Source organism: Trachypithecus francoisi, unplaced genomic scaffold, assembly GCF_009764315.1.
Source record: "Trachypithecus francoisi isolate TF-2019V2 unplaced genomic scaffold, Tfra_2.0 Lachesis_group5, whole genome shotgun sequence".
Taxonomy (NCBI): Eukaryota; Metazoa; Chordata; class Mammalia; order Primates; family Cercopithecidae; genus Trachypithecus; species Trachypithecus francoisi.
In genome coordinates this window covers 30,757,719-30,776,710 of record NW_022681470.1, presented here as the reverse complement: position 1 = coordinate 30,776,710, position 18,992 = coordinate 30,757,719, and the positions used below count along the sequence as shown (strand labels likewise).

General features: G+C 40.0%; 1 protein-coding gene across 4 annotated transcripts in view; it reads left to right on the top strand.

Annotated features, from left to right (window-relative positions):
* RC3H1 (ring finger and CCCH-type domains 1) overlaps positions 1 to 18,992 on the top strand; it is a 95,012-nt gene that overhangs the window by 14,670 nt on the left and 61,350 nt on the right. For all 4 annotated transcript variants that reach the window (XM_033199498.1, XM_033199500.1, XM_033199499.1 and 1 more), the window contains exon 2: positions 15,948 to 16,329. In XM_033199498.1, the coding sequence (XP_033055389.1) occupies positions 16,099 to 16,329 (231 nt within the window). In that variant the 5' untranslated portion in view covers positions 15,948 to 16,098. The remainder of the gene's footprint in view (positions 1 to 15,947; positions 16,330 to 18,992) is intronic.

Below are 18,992 nucleotides of genomic sequence, written 5' to 3'. Positions count from 1 at the left end.
AAAATATTGGTATTATTGCTATTATTATTAAATATACTAGGTTTTTAATGCAAATAAAATTTCTAGGTATAATTAGGTATCTACCTATTGTGAATACATCTGCATGTTTCTAGAATCAGTCAGAACATGATGGCAGCCACCACATGCCACAAGGAAGTCTAAAGCACAGGATCCTTGGGAAAAAGAAATAGAAGCAAGTAATAGGAGCAAGAAGCAAGTAATAAGAGACTATTAGTGTGTGACACATACTCTGTGTGATGCATACACTGTTACGTTTTCTTGAGTAAAGAGGAGATTTTTGTTGTCTACTTTTGTTATTGACACCCATTTTTATTCCTTCCATTTCAGCATGAGAAAGCTGCTGCATTCAAAATCTACAAGTCATCACTGCTCCAAAAAATAAGTGCATAAAGTGTAGCTTCCTAACTGTTATCATTTTAACTGGAATGCTTTGTAACAGTTTAACATGTAGTAAATGCTGGGAAAAACAAAATCTAACAAAAATAATATTGTGTGGGCTGGATGCAGTGGCTCACACCTGACATCCTACTGAACTGGGAGGCTGAGGTAGGAGGATCACTTGAGGTCAGGAGTTTGAGATCAGCCTGGGCAATATAGCCCATGTCTACAAAAAGTGTAAAAAGTAGCCAGGCATGGTGGCCCATGCTCATAGTCCCAGCTCCTCAGGAGGCTGAGGTGGGAGGGTCGTTTGAACCCATGAGTTCGAGGCTGCAGTGAACCATGATCATGCCACTGCACACCAGCCTCAGTGATAAAGCAAGACCCTGACTCAAATAATAGCAACAACAACAACATTGTGTGAAAGAAGCCAAGTACAAAAGAATGCATACTGATAATTCCGTTATATAGAATTTTAAACCAGGCAAAACTAACCTATTGTGTTAGGAGTTAGGATAGTAGTGATATTTGGGGAAGAATAAAGGAGTAATCATTGGGAGGGATGATGAGGGGGCCTTCTGAGATGCTGATAATGTTGTATGTCTTAAGTATGCAGGTCTGCTCACTTTGTGATAATGCATTGAACTGAGCACTCTTGATCTGTATGTGTGTTATATTTCATCTTAAAATATCAGTAAGATGTCTTAAGATATATAAATCATTTTGTTTTAGTTCCCTTCTCATTTCTCAGTGAAATATTTTAATAAAATATTCAAAACAAAGTTATCCTTGTGGTTCTCTTCAAAAGAAATACAGTAGTTGCTGCTACAACCTGATTTTTTCTTTTTAATAAACAAGTAGGTTTAAACAGTTCCAGAGTTCCTACTTAAAACCAGTCATGCTCAGATTAAACCCAAAATAGGCATCATTTAATTTATATCTTTAATTGTGGCTGACTAATAAAATAATTATTAAAAAGTATAATAAAAAGTTACAAGCGCTCAAAGTTGGAAGACATGGTGTTATGGTAGAAGAGGTACAGGTTTTGGAGTCAGATAGATGTGAGTTCAAATTATGACTAAATCACTAAGTTAGTTGAGTAACTGAGTTTTCTTTCCTTCTTTCATCAGTAAAGTAGAGGTAATAATATCTATGTCAGAAGGTTATTGGAAAGATTAAATGAGTTAGTGATTGGCAAGCAAACGCACAGTTTTGAGATAGAGAAAATATTTGGGGAGTATATGAAGATAGTTGTAGGTGGGTAAAAAGTATAACTTGCTGAAAATGACTAACCTTAGCTAGTGATGGTAAAGAACAGTATTTATTTATTTATTTATTTATTCATTCATTCATTTATTTATGAGATGGAGTTTTGCTCTTGTTCCCCAGGCTGGAGTGCAGTAGCATGGTCTCAGGTCACTGCGGCCTCTACCTCCTGGGTTCAAGCAGTTCTCCTGCCTCAGCCTCCCAAGTAGCAGGGATTACAGGCACCCACCACTACGTCTGGCTAACTTACTGTATTTTTAGTAGAGACGGGGTTTTGTCATGTTGGCCAGGCTGGTCTCTATCTCCTGACCTCAGGTAATCCACCTGCCTCGGCCTTCCGAAATGCTGGGATTACAGACATGAGCCACCGCGCCCGGCCAGGAATGGTCTTTAGATTGTCACCAGCAAGGACTGACAACATCTAACTTGGAAACACATGAAACTTTATCAGTATTAAGAGTTAATAATGCTGCTTTGGCCGGGTGCAGTGGCTCAAGCCTGTAATCCCAGCACTTTGGGAGGCTGAAACGGTTGGATCACGAGGTCAGGAGATCGAGACCATCCTGGCTAACACGGTGAAACCCCGTCTCTACTAAAAAAATACAAAAAAAAACTAGCTGGGCGATGTGGTGGGCGCCTGTAGTCCCAGTTACTCGGGAGGCTGAGGCAGGAGAATGGCATGAACCCAGGAGGCAGAGCTTGCAGTGAGCTGAGATCCAGCCACTGCACTCCAGCCTGGGTGACAGAGCGAGACTCCGTCTCGAAAAAAAAAAAAAAAATACTGCTTTGGCACATCAACGTAGAGGACTGTTGCATGGATCACAACTTAAGTATGTTGAGTGGGATTATGATAAATTTTAAATAGGTTTAAATTAAGCACAAATGGTACATATTTTTAAGTCAAAAGAGGTTCATTGCCCATATTGTGCTTTGAAAATGTATCATTTTGCTTTTTTGTTACTGATAATTTATGATGCAGGATTGAGGAGCCAAATGTTGTGTTTGTGAAGGTGTGTCAGTATCTTAATGATTTTTAGAGCCTAAAAAAAGATAAATATGCTCTGTCAAAAAGGTTATAATTCAATTGATAGAACCTTTCAAATTCCTACGTCAATATTACATGTTTTCTCAAAAGACTATGAAATGTATATATGTAAAACTATCTTAATTATATAATCAACAGATAATCTATTATTAAATAACAAACCACTCTAAAATTTAGCTGCTTAAAGCAACCATTTTATTCGCTTACAATTCTGTGAGTCAGCAATTTGGACTGAGTTTAGTTTGGTAGTTCTGCTGGTCTCCCCTGAGGCCACTTGTGTAGCTGCAATCATCTGACAGCTCAAATTAGGACTGGTTTTAGGGATCTGAGATATTATAAAACAGCTCTTCTTTGTTTTATGTACTCTTGTCCTCAGACAAGCTAGTTCAAGCTTCCTGCAAAGTCTCTTGAGACCTAGGCTCTGAAACTCTCCCAGTATCATCACTTCTGTTGCATGCGACTGTTGAAAATAAGTCAGGGCCACCCACGTTGAAGGATGGGGGAAGTAGACCCAATGTCACTATTTTCTCTATGGTTTTTAATACTTAGGAAGCTGTCCTGTATATGTTAGCAAATCTATCAAGCTGGAGTATTTACGTGTTCTCTAATAAAAAGTCAACTGACTCTTGTCCCCCTGCCCACCCCCCTCTAAAAAAAAGATTTTGGGCTTGTGGGAAACTGTTGGGGAAGAAACCTAGGGCCTTTGCATGTTACTCTGAATGGTAAGACCCTAGGTTTCTTCCCTGGCAGTTTCCCATTAGCCCGATAGACTTTTTTCTTTTCATTCTTCTTTTTTTAGACAGGAGCCAAGTGACTTTCATTTTTTTTTCTTTTTTTTTTTTTGTTTGAGACGGAGTCTTGCTCTGTCGCCTAGGCTGAAATTCAATGATGCGATCTCGGTTCACTGCAACCTGTGCCTCCTGGGTTCAAGCAATTCTCCTGCCTCAGCCTCCCAAGTAGCTGGGATTACAGGCACCTGCCACCATAATACTTGACTAATTTTTTGTATTTTTTAGTAGAGATGGGGTTCCACCATGTTGGTCAGGCTGGTCTCGAACCCCTGACCTCAGGTGATCCACCCACCTCGGCCTCCCAGAATGCCTGGATTACAGGCGTGAGCCACCGCACCTAGCCCTGCCAAGTGACTTTCTCTTAGAGAACACATAAATACTCCAGCTTGATTGATTTGCTCACCTATATAGGATAACATACGTATTTGTGTATTAAAACCATAGAGAAAATAGGGCCAGGCACAGTGGTTCACGCCTGTAACTTCAATTCTGGAGGCCGAGATGGGAGAATACTTGAGCCCAGGAGTTTGAGACTAGCCTGGGCAACATTGTGAGATTCCATTTCTATGAAAAATTTTTAAAACACTAACCAGGTGTGTTGGTGCATACCTGTAGTCCTAGCTACTTGGGAGGCTGAGGTAGGAGGATCACTTAAGCCCAGAAGGGCAAGACTTGAGGCTGCAGTGAGCAGTGATTGTGCTACTGACTCCAGTCTGGATGACAGAGCGAGACCCTGTCTCAAAAAATAATAAAAATAAAAATAAATAATATATATGATATATAATAAATAATGCATATAAAATAATTTTAAAAGGAAGATTGAAAAAACTTCAGTGAGTGACATACCAATTACTGTGATAAAAGCATGGGGAATTGCCAGGTGCGGTGGCTTATGCCAGCACTTTGGGAGGCTGAGGTGGGCGGATCACGAAGTCAGGAGATCAAGACCATCCTGGCTAACACGGTGAAACCCCGTCTCTACTAAAAATACAAAAAATTAGCCGGGCGTGGTGGTGGGTGCCTGTAGTTCCAGCTACTCAGGAGGCTGGGGCAGAAGAATGGCATGGAACCTGGAAGGTGTAGCTTGCAGTGAACCGAGATTGCACCACTGCACTCCAGCCTAGGGAACAAAGACAGACTGTGTCTCAAAAAAAAAAAAAAAAAACAAAATATTTTGTGATTTTCAGGAATGTACAGTCTAGTTATAGCCTAGCTTTGCTGAATTAGGGATGTTTGTTACCTGTGATACCAGTTAAGAAATTGTCACAGTGATCCAGGTCAGAGATACTGGTATTGGGAATGGATTAGAAGGTTTCAAGAAACATTAAAGAAATAATATGTACATGGTGATCGATGAGTTGGTGGGTAGAGCTGTGAGAAAAGAGAGTAGTCAAGGATGATTCCCCATACTTTTTTTTTTTTTTTTTTGAGATGGGAGTCTTGCTCTTGTTGCCCAGGCTGGAGTGCAATGGTTCAGTCTCGGCTCACTGTGCCCTCCGCCTCCTGGGTTCAAGCAGTTCTCCTGCCTCAGCCTCCCTAGTACCTGGGATTACAAGTGTTCTCCACCGTGTCTGGCTAATTTTTGTATTTTTAGTAGAGACGGGGTTTCACCACGTTGGCCAGGCTGGTCTCGATCTCCTGACCTCAGGTAATCTGTCACTTCAGCCTCCCAAAGTGTTGGGATTACAGGCATAAGCCACTGCGCCTGGCAATTCCCCATGCTTTTATCACAGTAATTGGTATGTCATTCAGTCACTGACAAAGAGAACAAAAGGTTTGGTGGGGAGGAGATGAGCTTGGATGACTTAGTAGTCAACTGGTTATATGGCCCTGGCACTCAGAAGAGAAGTCTGAACTTGAGAGAGAGATTTGGAGGTCAGCAGGATCTAGTTGGTAGTTGAAAACATAAAAACAGATTAAATTACTCAGGGAAACTCTCTAGGGAAGAGAATTGAGGAAGGAATTCTAAGAACCACCGCTATTCCAAGTATGAATAGAGACGAAGAAGCCCTCAATAGATATGGGCAAGGAGTGGCCTGCCAATTATTGGACAGTACGTTATATAGAAGCCAGAAAAGGGCAACTTTTGTAGGAGTAACTTTAATATTATTAAATGCTGTATAGAAAGAAGTAAAATAAGAATTGAGATATGACTCGAATTTCATAAAGTTCTTAATGTGCCTGTTAAGAGTTATTTCAAAATAGTGGTGGATAGAAACAGGGACAAGGATTGAATGACTCTTTTAGATAAGACAAGTTGGAGACAAATTTCTTTCAGCTCCTGAACAAACACTGAAGCATGCCAGTGGGAAAAGAACTAATAATGAAGGACAAGTTGAAGAAACAGAATATTAGTGCTACCCTCTAAAATGTCTTAATTTCATCATATTCCTTAGGATTCTGTAGGATAGTATTTAACAACCTGAAACATACATTTATTAGGCACAGGTTAGATTTTGTTTTTATTGTGATTATTTGTCCCTGCATTCCAAATTATTATTTGCCAGTCAGATTTGTGTGTCTCAAAATAACTTATGGAGACAAGAGGAGTAAACTTCCTTTGTAAAAATGAACCATTATTGCAGGAAGAGGACTGATTTCAAAAGATAACCTGGAGAACTATTTAGTCTTATTAAAGTATTTGGCCTCATCTTCAAAATTTATTCATGAATCTTTCATTTTGGGACTGAAATATCTTTCTGATTTAGAAAAGAAGCTTAATTAAGAAGGAGATAACAACTTCTACCTCCCCCGCCCCCAACAGCAACAAAAAAACAGTTTCATAAATTTGTGATTAATTTAAAAGCAGTTAAGATAATGAATAAACTATTTTGTAAAATGTTTTAACGGTAATGAGTAAACTGAAATGCTCAATGTATACTAAAAATACTCCTCATCTTAGTAATCAGTTTTATTACATCCTTAGTGTTTGTACTAACACTAAATTGGTGATTATATATTTATTTACTTGACAGTATAGTATATGTAATATTTAACAGAGTGTTAATGCAAAAACTGAAAAAATTAAAACATTTTGCTTTTTTGCTTAACTGGTAAATTTTCCTTGCTACTACCTTTAAAGTTGATGCTTTTGGCTGGGTCTGGTGGCTCACGCCTATATAATCCCTGCACTTTGAGAGGCTGCGGCTGATCATTTGAAGGTAGGAGTTTGAGACCTGGCCAAGGTGGCGAAACCCCATCTCTACTAAAAATACAAAAATTAGCCGGGCATGGTGGTGCACACCTGTAATCCCAGCTACTCTGCACAAGAATGGCTTGAACCTAGGAGGTGGAGGTTGCAGTGAGCCAAGATCGTACCACTGCACTCCAGCCTGGGCAACAGAATGAGAATCTGTCTCGAAAACACAACAACAGAAAAAGATGATGCCTTTGAGTCTGGTCACATCATTCTGCCACCTCTTTGATAACTACTGGGGGCTAATGCCCTCTTTAGTGTAGCACATTTATATGCAATGCATAACTTGAACCTGGAGATTCAAACTACATACATAAAGTTAAAGACTGTCTTATTTTCTCAGGCACTCTGTTTCAAACTCAGGTCAGGCGGCTTCTCCATGAATGATTTTGTCCTTTCTTACTACTTCTCCTAAATCTGGCAGTAGGTTGGAGATAGAAATTTTTCTTTTTGCCTCTGAATGCTGAAAAAGTAAGCAACCTGAACTAACCCCTTGAACTTTCCTCAGCCTTTCTTTATCAACTTCTATTTTTCTTTCTTTCTTTTTTTTTTTTGAGATGGAGTCTTGCTCTGTCGCCCAGGCTGGAGTGCAGTGGCCAGATCTCAGCTCACTGCAACCTCTGTCTCCCAGGTTTACACCATTCTCCTGCCTCAGCCTCCCAAGTAGCTGGGACTACAGGTGCCTGCTACCTTGCCCGGCTAGTTTTTTGTATTTTTTAGTAGAGACGGGGTTTCACTGGGTTAGCCAGGATGGTCTTGATCTCCTGACCTCGTGATCCACCCATCTCGGCCTCCCAAAGTGCTGGGATTACAGGCTTGAGCCACCGCGCCCGGCCCAACTTCTATTTTTCAAGCTATTTTTCCCTCTAACTCAGAAGCCCTTCTCTTTATGCCTGTCCCAAGTATTTACCATTTGTACTAACATAGTCATATTAAATTATTTATATCCAGGATGTTGTATATATAGGGTTACAATTCAGTCCATACATTTTGGGAAGAGGTATTTTTACAATCAAAACTGGGTCTTTCTTCACAATATATTATTGCTGGAAAAACCTTGAGCCTCCACAAATTTTAGAGACTATTTCCACTGTAAATTAGTTGATGCTCTGCTGAGGATTAAAAAATTAAGTGTTATAATAGGCCTTCATTAGTTTTCTTCTTTGTGTTTTTGTCTCCTGCTTCCAGCTTCATTTTTCAAGACAGTGAAACATTTTCTCTTCTCTGATGTGGCCCTACATGCTGGTTGCTATGGAAATGTTCCAGAGCAATGAAAAATTAAGTTAAGGTCAAGAATAATGAGTTAAAATCTCATCTCATGGGACATGGTGGGAAGAGAGCCAAGATTTTCTTCTTACAGTGTGGTTTTGTTTGATAAAACATTTTTCACAGGCCAGCTTATACTTCAAATATGTAAGACCTGGTGTTAATCCCAGCTCAACAGTTTATTGATTTGGGGCCATTACTTAATGCTGCCAAACCTCGAGTTATCATCTGTAAAATGGGCATAGTAATGCCTCAGAGGAGTGCCTGGCTCAGAGTAGATACTTGAATTTTAATTTCCGTTTTTCTCTCTCTGAATCAGGAACATATAAAATGAACCTATAATAGAGGAGATGGTAATAAATGTGTGATACATTTAAATGAAATCTTCACAGCAATGTAATTCAGCTATTTAATAGGGCTATTGCTGTGCTCATAGAACAGATTTGAATAGTTTCTATGTTTCTACATTATTACTTAACATTTTTGAAAACTAAGACTATTAAAAAGCCCTTAATGACTATTTTAACAGCTTTATTGAAGTGTAATTTACATACCAAAAATTCACTTATTTTAAATATACAAATGATTTTTAGTAAATTTACAGTTGTGCAACCATTACTACAATCCAGTTTTAAGGCATTTCTGTCACTCCCAAGAGCTCCCTTGCCATAATTACTATAAACTTTTATTCATGAGGTGGCACAAATTAAAGAGTTTAAAAGTACCAGCTTGGGAGTTTGGCTGGCCTGAGTTTGAGTCTTAATACTGCCATTTTCTAGCTTTGTGACTTGGGTACTTTGGTTTCCTTATCTTTAAAGTGGGAATAATAACTACATTACAGTGTTACTGTGAACATTAATTAGATACTGTATATAGCGCACTGAAAGTTTAGTGTCCTAGTTTTTGCTTCACAAATGTTGGTTATTGGTGGTAGAGTTCACATTGTGGACATTTAAATAAGAGAAATATCTGAAAACGCCTAGCACAGTGACTGACACATGATTGATTTTTAGAAAACAAAGCTGTTTTACATCTTTCCAGATGCATCGTGTCATCACAATTTTGTCTGTAGTAGCTCATTGGCAATGTTTTAATCATACTTAAACATCAGTGCTCACAATATGTAGTTATTTGTTATTTTGCAGAGGCATGCATTTGAATTTAATAGCTAAGGGAGCTGTAAGACTTGGAGTTTGGTATCTACAAAGTAGTCACTTAGCTGGTGGACCCAGGCAGTAGTCTTGTTGTTTATAATTCGTATCTTTCTTTCTCTCTTCTTTTTTTTTTTTGAGACTGAGTTTTGCTCTTATTGCCCAGGCTGGAGTGCAATGGCATGATCTCGGCTCACCGCAACCTCTGCCTCCCAGGTTCAAGCGATTCTCCTCCCTCGGCCTCCCGAGTAGCGGGGATTACAGGCATGCGCCACCACGCCCTGCTAATTTTTTTATTTTTAGTAGAGACAGGATTTCTCCATGTTGGTCAGGCTGGTCTCAAACTCCCCACCTCAGGTGATCTGCCAGCCTCAGCCTTCCAAAGTGCTGGGTTTACAGGCGTGAGCCACAGCGCCCAGCATTTTTTTTTTTTTTTTTTTTAGAGATGGGGTTTCACTCTGTTGCCCAGGCTGGAGTGCAGTGGTGCAGTCATAGCTTACTGAAACCTTGAACTCCTGGGATCAAGCGTACCTCCCACCTCAGCCTCCTGAGTAGCTGGGACTACAAGTACTTACCACCACACTCTGCTCATTTTTTATTTTGCTTATAGAGACAAGGTCTTGCCGTGTTGGCCAGGTTGATCTCAAACTCCTGGTCTCAAGTGATCCTCCCACCTCAGCCACCCAAAAGTGCTGTGATTGCAGGCGTGAACCACAGCACCCAGCCAAAATAATTTTTTTATTTTGATGATAAGATCTTTATTTCTTTCTTAAGAAAAAAAAAAATGAGTAAAGTCAAATGGTAATATTATTGATAAAAGTTTAGAGATTTAAGAAAGTGATGGCTCTTAACCAGAATTTAGACATTGGGATAAATTAATAGTGAAATGTCAAATGTGATATTCTGTACTGTAGCTTCTTCAGTCAATGCCATGAACAAGGCATATAACCAAATAAAGCAGTCTTTTCAGTGTTTTCTATGAGCACTCTTTAGTGGTGTAAAAATGTGTATATATAATTGGGGAAATTATATGGTATTTTTGAACTTGGATCTTAGGTCATACCCTTGAACTGATTGCTATTTAATTATCATGTATATTCTGTATTATCAATTATTAACAGTAAAATCTCTGATTGTCATTTTTGTAGGAGAGGAGTCCTTATTTAAACTGCTGGAGAAACTAATCATTGCTTTCATACTTGAGCAGCAGTGTCACTCTTTTGGATCTTTTTGGAAATAAAGAGGGTTCATCATTTGTCTTCTGTTTCAGTTAGGAAGGTTCCAATAGAAATACTCCTAATGAATTAGATTTGACCTGGCCCCCAACAGTTTATCTGCAGGCTTTGAATGCATGTGCTTTGATTAGTAGAATTATTTACAGCTGTTTTTATTTTGTGGCCTTTTTTAGTTTGCTGACATACCTTGTCCTGAGGAAGTTCAAAAAATCTGGATGTTAGTATATTAATAATTTTATTTCATATGTTTACTTTTGACTGAAAGAATACTTATTATATTTACTAAATCATGTCTTTTGTGGCTTAGATACGTGTTGTGGTTGAAGAGTATATAAACTGTCTTTAAGAAGCTTGGAGAATGTTTGGAAGAATGAGTTTAGAAACAGATACTGAAAGAATGAGGAAATGGAAATTCTTCTTAGATCTACTGCCTACAATTAACTGACACTTTGAGTCTCTAAAAAATCTTTGCCTTGTGATTTTTTAAGTCCTGAAATAGGGTCATCTAAGAGTGACTTTTTGTTATTAATCATCAAATTTCCCAAAGTCAAGCTTTAAGAATATTATTTTCCCCTTGGTCTCTCAAACCTGTGTTTATGGTCAAAATAATGCTTTTATTTTTAATGAAGAACTGATTGCTGATATTTCTATTTTTATTATATCAAGTTGTTTATAGTTGTGTCAAAGAACTATTTTACTAGAAAATTTAAGAGATTAACAACTACATACCTTACTTTACAAAGTTAATACAGGTAGAAGTGATAAACAAAATTAATAAAGGAATGCTAATTCTTTGAAGGGATAAGTTACAAACTGTTTTAAGGTTCTTAAATTTCGAAAAGAACTAATAAGTTTTCATGATTTGGCTGTCTAAATGTGTAAAAGAAGATTAATAAGGACAAATGTTTTGAATTGTTTTAGAGTGATTATCTTAAGAAGCTTAAATTGTACTTTAAGTATACTCTAGCTTTGTGTTACTCTTTCAATTTATTTGTACTTATATAAGTAATTCATGATTACATACATTTTGTAAGTTGCCCAACTGTGTAACTACCATTAAGATTTTTGTTTTGTTTTGTTTTAGGCAGGATCTTGCTCCGTTGCCCAGGCTGGAGTGCAGTGGAGCAAATTTGACTCGCTACAGCTCTGACCTCCTGGGCTCAGGCAATCCTCTTTCTTCAGCCTCCATATAGCTCAGACTAAAGGTGCCCATGTCCAGCTAAATTTTTTATTTTTCTGTAGAGACAGGGCCTCACTTTATTGCCCAGGCTGGTCTGGGCTCAAGAGATCCACCTGTCTCCACCTCCCAGAGTGCTGGGATTAGAGGCATGAACCACCATGCCTGGCAGTGCTGTTAAGTTTTGTTACCCAAAAAAATCCAGAGTTCCTTTGCCTATCAAGTAACAAATGACTCCACAAGAACACAGATTTTGATCAATAGACGTTTTATTACTTGTCACAAGTAAGGAGAGCACTGGGCATATTCTCCAAAGCAGTGGCTCTCTCAGGGAAAGTGAGAGGATTTTATGGGGCGATGGAGAGGGAAGAGTGGGTATGTCACTGCATATAGAGGAGGGGTCCCAGTAGTGCACATACAGTGAGTCTTTATGCCTGGATGTAGGTCACATGCTATGGTAGTGAAGCTATAGCTTCTCCCAGGATGGAGACTTTAGCATGGTAATGAGGAAAGTTCACCCAGGTTTATCTGTGAGTTGCCAGGGTCTGTGAGGAACTGATTCCAGCCATCTAGGTGATGCATTCTACACAGGGTTTAGGCAAAAATAGGCTGCAAGGCAGGAGGCTATAAAACAGGCTGATTGTTCAAGTTGATTAATTCCTATAGTCCATGAAGACCTTGCTGTCTGCTTACAGCTTGTTGAGTGTCTTTTCAGACCTTTTTCTTACATCCATTTACATACATTAATACATAGACTAATATGTAAGGGTTCTTTTCCCTCAGTACAAATGATGTAATATGTATTGGTCTGCAAGGCTTGTTTTTTGTTTTGTTTTTGTTTTTTTACTTAATGTATTTTGAGTCTCTTTCCATACATTTTCATAGCACTGGTATGTCTCTGTTTATCTAGAGTGCAGTGGCGTGATTTCGGCTCACTGCAGCCTCCCCCTCCCGGGTTCAAGCAGTCCAATTGCCTCAGCCTCCTGAGTAGCTAGGATTACAGGTGCGCATCACCACGCCAGGCTAATTTTTGTATTTTTAATAGAGATAGGGTTTCACCATGTTGACCAGGCTGGTCTCAAACTTCTGACTTCAGGTGATCCACCCGCCTCGACCTCCCAAAGTGCTGGGATTACAGGCGTGAGCCGCCACACCCAGCCCAATTTTTTCAATTACATCGATTTCTAGTCTTTTAAATCTTATTATAAATACCTTGTAAAGTTTATTATCTTTCTGTAATATGGACAATCACTGTAATCAATCTGTTTTCCATACTAGAGTTTTTACATATCAGGTTTTCTTAAAGTAAGCATCATGCTGGTGTATCAGCATATGAGTGCTTTAGGGCCCAAGAGTGAGAATAGGCATATAGTTGTTACTCTTCCTGGTTGAGCGTTGAAGGAGATCATAGTGGACTGTGTGTGACTGGTGAGAATAATATCACAGGAGAACTTTCAAAACAATAAAGTGAGTCACCTCCTGCCCCTTCAATGGCTTTACACTACTCTTCACATAGTAACCAAATACCATCATATAAGTTAGAAGATCCTGTGTTCTTTAGTCCTTGATGATTCTTTTTATTTGAGACTGAGTCTCGCTCTGTCACCCAGGCTGGAGTGCAGTGACGCTGTCTCGGCTCACTTCAAGCTCTGCCTCCCAGGTTCACGCCATTCTCCTGCCTCAGCCTCCCGAGTAGCTGGGACTACAGGTGCCTGCCACTATGTCTGGCTAATTTTTTTGTATTTTTAGTAGAGATGGGGTTTCACCGTGTTAGCCAGGATGGTCTCGATTTCCTGACTTCATGATTTGCACACCTTGGCCTCCCAAAGTACTGGGATTACAGGTGTGAGCCACCGCGCCCAGTTGGTCCTTGCTAATTCTTTAGTCTCATCTCATACCTCTTGCTGTCTATTCTGTGTTTTGTTTGGTTTTGGTTTCACTGTTGTTTTTCTTTTTTTTTTTTAGCTCCCCATTTGTACTATATTATTATTACTTTTTTTTTTTTTTTGAAAAGGAGTTTCGCTCTTGTTTACCAGGCTGGAGTGCAGTGGTGCCCTCTTGGCTCACCGCAGCCTTCGTCTGCCGTGTTCAAGTGATTCTCCTGCCTCAGCCTCCCAAGTAGGTGAGATTACAGGCATTGTGCCACTATGCCTGGCCAGTTTTGTATTTTTAGTAGAGACGGGATTTCTCCATGTTGGTCAGTCTGGTCTCAAACTCCTGACCTCAGGTGATCAGCCTGTCTCCGCCTCCCAAAGTACTGGAGATTACAGGTGTGGGCCACTGTGCCCAGCCTCATCTGTACTATATTCTTTCTAGTCTCAGAATCTATGGTTATGCTGTTTCTTTACCTAGAATCTATGTCACACATATTAAACATTATTCTTCCCTTAACTTTCATTCAGCAGTCATCTTCAAAATCTTTCCATAAATATCACTTAACTGTACATCAGCTCTACCCTAATTTGGTCAGGTTGGCTCTGTTATATATGCTTGTATCTCCCTATACTTTACCTACATATCACTTACCATAACTTGCAATCATATATTTAGTTGTGTGATTGCTGTTAATATGTTTAGTGAAAGAAACAATGCAGCTCCATGTGGACTTAGAATGACTTATAATTTTTTATCCCTAGTACTGAACACATAGTAAAGACCAGTAAAACATTTTTTTGTCATCTAACTAAATTTAATTTTTCCTGGGAATGGAATAAGATTTCTTTTTGTTCTTTTTTCTTTTTTCTTTTTTGAGATGGGGTCTTGCTCTGTCACCCAGGCTGGAGTGCAGTCGTGTGTTCGTGGCTCAAGGCAGCCTCAAACTTCTGGGCTCAAGTGATCCTCCTACCTTAGCCCTTAGCTTCCTGGGTCGCTGGGACCACAGGTGCATGCCACCATGCCTGGCTAATTTTTGTAGAGACAGCGTCTCCCTGTGTTACCTAGGCTGGTCTCAAACTCCTGGGCTCAAGCAATCCTCCCTTCTCAGCCTCTCAAAGTGCTGGAATTATAGGCATGAGCCATCACACCCAGCCTGAAAAATTTGTGTGAGTCTGTTGAGATTGTGGTATAAATACAGAGGAAACATATGTTTATGTAAATTGTTTCTACTTTTAAAATATTCTTATGTTGTCAAAAGTTTTTTTTGTTTGTTTTGAGATGGAGTCTCACTGTGTCACCCAGGTAGGAGTGCAGTGGTGGATCTCGGCTCACCACAACCTCTACCTCCTGGGTTCAAGCAGTTCTCCTCACTCAGCTTCCTGAATAGCTGGGATTACAGCCACGCACCACCACGCCTGGCTAATTTTTTACATTTTTGGTAGAGATGGGGTTTCACCATGTTGGCCAGTCTGGTCTCAAACTCCTGACCTCAAGTGACCCACCCGCCTCAGCCTCCCAAAGTGCTGGGATTACAAACCTGAGACACTGCACCTGGCCATCAAAGGTTATTTATGTCTTGGTCGTTAATTCTTCCCTCCCTCTACCCCCTTCCCCAGCAAAGCTTTTTTTTTTTTTTTTTTTTCTTCTGAGACTGAGTTTTGCTCTTGTTCCCCAGACTCGAGTGCAATGGCGGATCTCGGCTCACTGCAACCTCTGCCTCCTGGGTTCAAGTGATTCTCCCACCTTAGCCTCCTGAGTAGCTGGGATTACAGGTGCCTGCCACCACGCCTGGCTAATTTTTGTATTTTTAGTGGACATGGGGGTTTCACCAGGTTGGCCAGGCTTGTCTCGAACTCCTGACCTCAAGGAATCTGCCCACCTTGGCCTCCCAAATTGCTGGGATTACAGGTGTGAGCCACTGTACCCAGCCAAGATTAATTTTTAGATATATATTTTTTTTTAATTAGAGATTTAGCCAGGCATGGTGGCTCACACCTGTAATCCCAGCACTTTGGGATGCCAAGTGGAGGGGGAGGATCACCTGAGGTCAGGAGTTCAAGACCAGCCTGACCAACATGGAGAAACCCTGTCTCCACTAAAAATACAAAATTAGTCAGACGTGGTGGCGCGTGCCTGTAATCCCAGCTACTTGAGAGGCTGAGGCAGGACAATTGCTTGAACCCAGGAGATGGAGGTTGCACCATTGCACTCCAGCCTGGGCAACAAGAGTGAAATTCCATCTCAAAAAAAAAAAAAAAAAAATGCAAGGACTTAGATAAATTTAAGAGACTGGGGTCCTGGATGGAACTTTATTACTAACTTCAAATCTCCTCTCAGGCAGGGGACTACTTCCCATCTCTAAAATGAGGGAATGGAACTAGATGTTTTATCATGGCTGTAATTCTGTAAAAGTGTAAAAAGATGGATTACAGTAATACAAATGTGGTATAAAAAGTTGTGAAATAAGACTGGACTTGTGATTCTTTTTCAACAGTTTAATTGAAAAGACAGACACTCAATTTTTTTCCTTTTTCTTTGTTTTCCAGGTTATATTTCACACTATGTGCTGACTGTATCTACAGAAGATATTTAAAAAAAAAAAAAGATAAACTTTTTTTCAAAGATTTTGATTCCAGTGGAATCTTTGCTTTAGATTTGCGTGTGTGTTTGTGTTCGTGAATTGTAACTCCAGAAGCAATGCCTGTACAAGCTCCACAATGGACGGATTTCCTCTCCTGCCCAATTTGCACTCAGACTTTCGACGAAACAATTCGAAAGCCCATCAGTTTGGGTTGTGGCCATACTGTCTGCAAGATGTGCCTGAATAAACTCCACCGCAAGGCTTGCCCATTTGACCAGACCACTATCAATACAGACATTGAGCTCCTCCCTGTGAACTCAGCATTGCTGCAGCTCGTGGGTGCTCAGGTAAGATGGGTGACTTAATACTTTTAAATTTCTCTCTTTCTCTCTCTCTCTGTCTCTCTCTCTCTCTCTCTGTCTGTGTGTGTGTGTGTGTGTGTTGTGCGTGTTTTTCTCCTGAGAGAAACCTGTTGAATTAAAATTGGGTAACATTGCCTTCTATTTAAATAGGTATAATTCTGTTTGGTACTGTAAATCCTTTATTTCAGCATGTTAGATTTATTGTGGTAGTCCAGTGCTTTTTAGTCATAGTACAGTAGCATCCATTTAATCTTGTCAGATATTCAATAAACCTAGTTATGCAGATCACTAGAGAAACCTAAGGCCGGGTGTGATGGCTCATGTCTGTAATCCCAGCACTTTGGGAGGCCAAGGCAGATGGATCATTTGAGGTCAGGAGTTCGAGACCAGCCTGGCCAACATGGTGAAACCCTGTCCCTACCGCAAATACAAAAAAAATGAGCTGGGTGCGATGGTATGTGCCTGTAATCCCAGCTGCTTGGGAGGCCAAGGTATGAGAATCACTTTCACCCAGGAGGCAGAGGTTGCAGTGAGCCAAGATTTGCACCACTGCACTCCAGCCTGGGTGACAGAGTGAGACCTTGTCTCAAAAAAAGAGAAGAAACCTAAGAGGTAAGTCATAAGGACCTTTTTTAACATTGAGAAAACTATTGTTCATAAAACCACTGCACTTTACTCAGTAGTGAAGGTGCAGCTGCTTCAGGCAGTTTTACTCAGTAGATACTAACTGAAATGAAAGACGAGAAAGGTGAAAAAAGCTATAGCACAACGTTTGGGAACCATTAGAACACACTTAATGCTTTATAGACTGAAAAATGGTTAAGATAGTAAATTTTGTGTTATGTATATATTATCACAATAAAAAAATTTCCTAAATTTTCCTTTCATCTAAAAGGAAAAAGAAAAAATAAATTAGACTTTAAAATATATCATCACCAGTTTGTCCTAGGAATGTAAGGTTGATTTAACATCTGCAAACCAATTAATGTAATTCACTATATCAGTAAAAGTTGCAAAATTGCACACATATGATCATCTCAATAGACACAGAAAAAGCATTTGGCAAAATCCAATACCTTTTCATAATAAAAGCACTGAAACAACTAGGAAAAAATTTCTTCAACCCAAAGGACATGGATGAAAAACCCACAGCTAGCCGGGCGCGGTGGCTCAAGCCTGTAATCCCAGCACTTTGGGAGGCCGAGACGGGCGGATCACGAGGTCAGGAGATCGAGACCATCCTGGCTAACACGGTGAAACCCCATCTCTACTAAAAAAATCTACAAAAATCTAGCCGGGCGAGGTGGCGGGCGCCTGTAGTCCCAGCTACTCGGGAGGCTGAGGCAGGAGAATGGCGTAAACCCGGGAGGCGGAGCTTGCAGTGAGCTGAGATCCGGCCACTGTACTCCAGCCTGGGTGACAGAGCGAGACTCCGTCTCAAAAAAAAAAAAAAAAAAAAAAAAACCCACAGCTAACATACTGAATGGCGAAAGACTAGAAGCTTTTTCTTTAAGATCAGAAACGAGTTAAGGATCTCTACTCTTAACTATTTCTGTTGAACATCATACAGGACCTTCTAGCCAGGGCAATTAGGCAAGTAAATTAAACCAATGACATTCAGAGAACAGGTAAAAAATAAAAACAATCTCATTCACAGATGGCATGGTCTTATATATAGAAAATGTTAAGGAATCTACAAAGGAAAAGCTATTAGAAACAAAAAACTAGGCAAAGTTGCAGGATATAGGATGAGTATATAAATATCAGTTGTCTGAAAAAGCAAAAGTGTTTCTAAGGTGTAAAAATGTGTTTACAGTGTTTCATAATTTCTTTCTTTCTTTTTTTCTTTACTCTGTCATCCAGGCTGGAGTACAGTGGCATATCTTGGCTCACTGCAATCTCTGCCTCTCAGGTTCAAGTGATTCTCGTGCTTTAACCTCCCAAGTAGCTGGGATTACAGGTGTGTACCACCATGCCCAGCTAATTTTTGTATTTTTAGTAGAGGCAGGGTTTCGTCACATTGACTATGCTGGTCTCAAACTCCTGGCCTCAAGTGATACACCTGTCTCGACCTCCCAGAGTACTGGGAATACAGGCATGAGCCACCATATCCAGCTAGTGTTGCATACTTTCTTTTTTTTTTTTTTGAGGTGGAGTCTCGCTCTGTCCCCCAGGCTGGAGTGCAGTGGTGCGATCTCTGGCTCACTGCAAGCTCCACCTTTTGGGTTCACGCCATTCTCCTGCCTCAGCCTCCTGAGTAGCTGGGACTACAGGCGCCCGCCACCGCACCCGGCTAATTTTTTGTATTTTTAGTAGAGACGGGGTTTCACTGTGGTCTCGATCTCCTGACCTCATGATCCGCCCGCCTCGGCCTCCCAAAGTGCTAGGATTACAAGCATGAGCCACCGCGCCCAGCTGTGTTGCATACTTTCATCCATAATATGTTAATAATAGTTTTCTTACACATGTAAGAAAGACTTTCTGGCACATAGTAGGCCCTTAATGAAGATTTGTTAAATAAATAATATATATGTTGTATTTCTATACACTAGCAATGGACAATCTGAAAATAGAAATCAATTTCATCTACAAGAGCATTAAAAAAATATTAATATATTTAACAAAAGAAATGTAAAATTAGGCCAGGT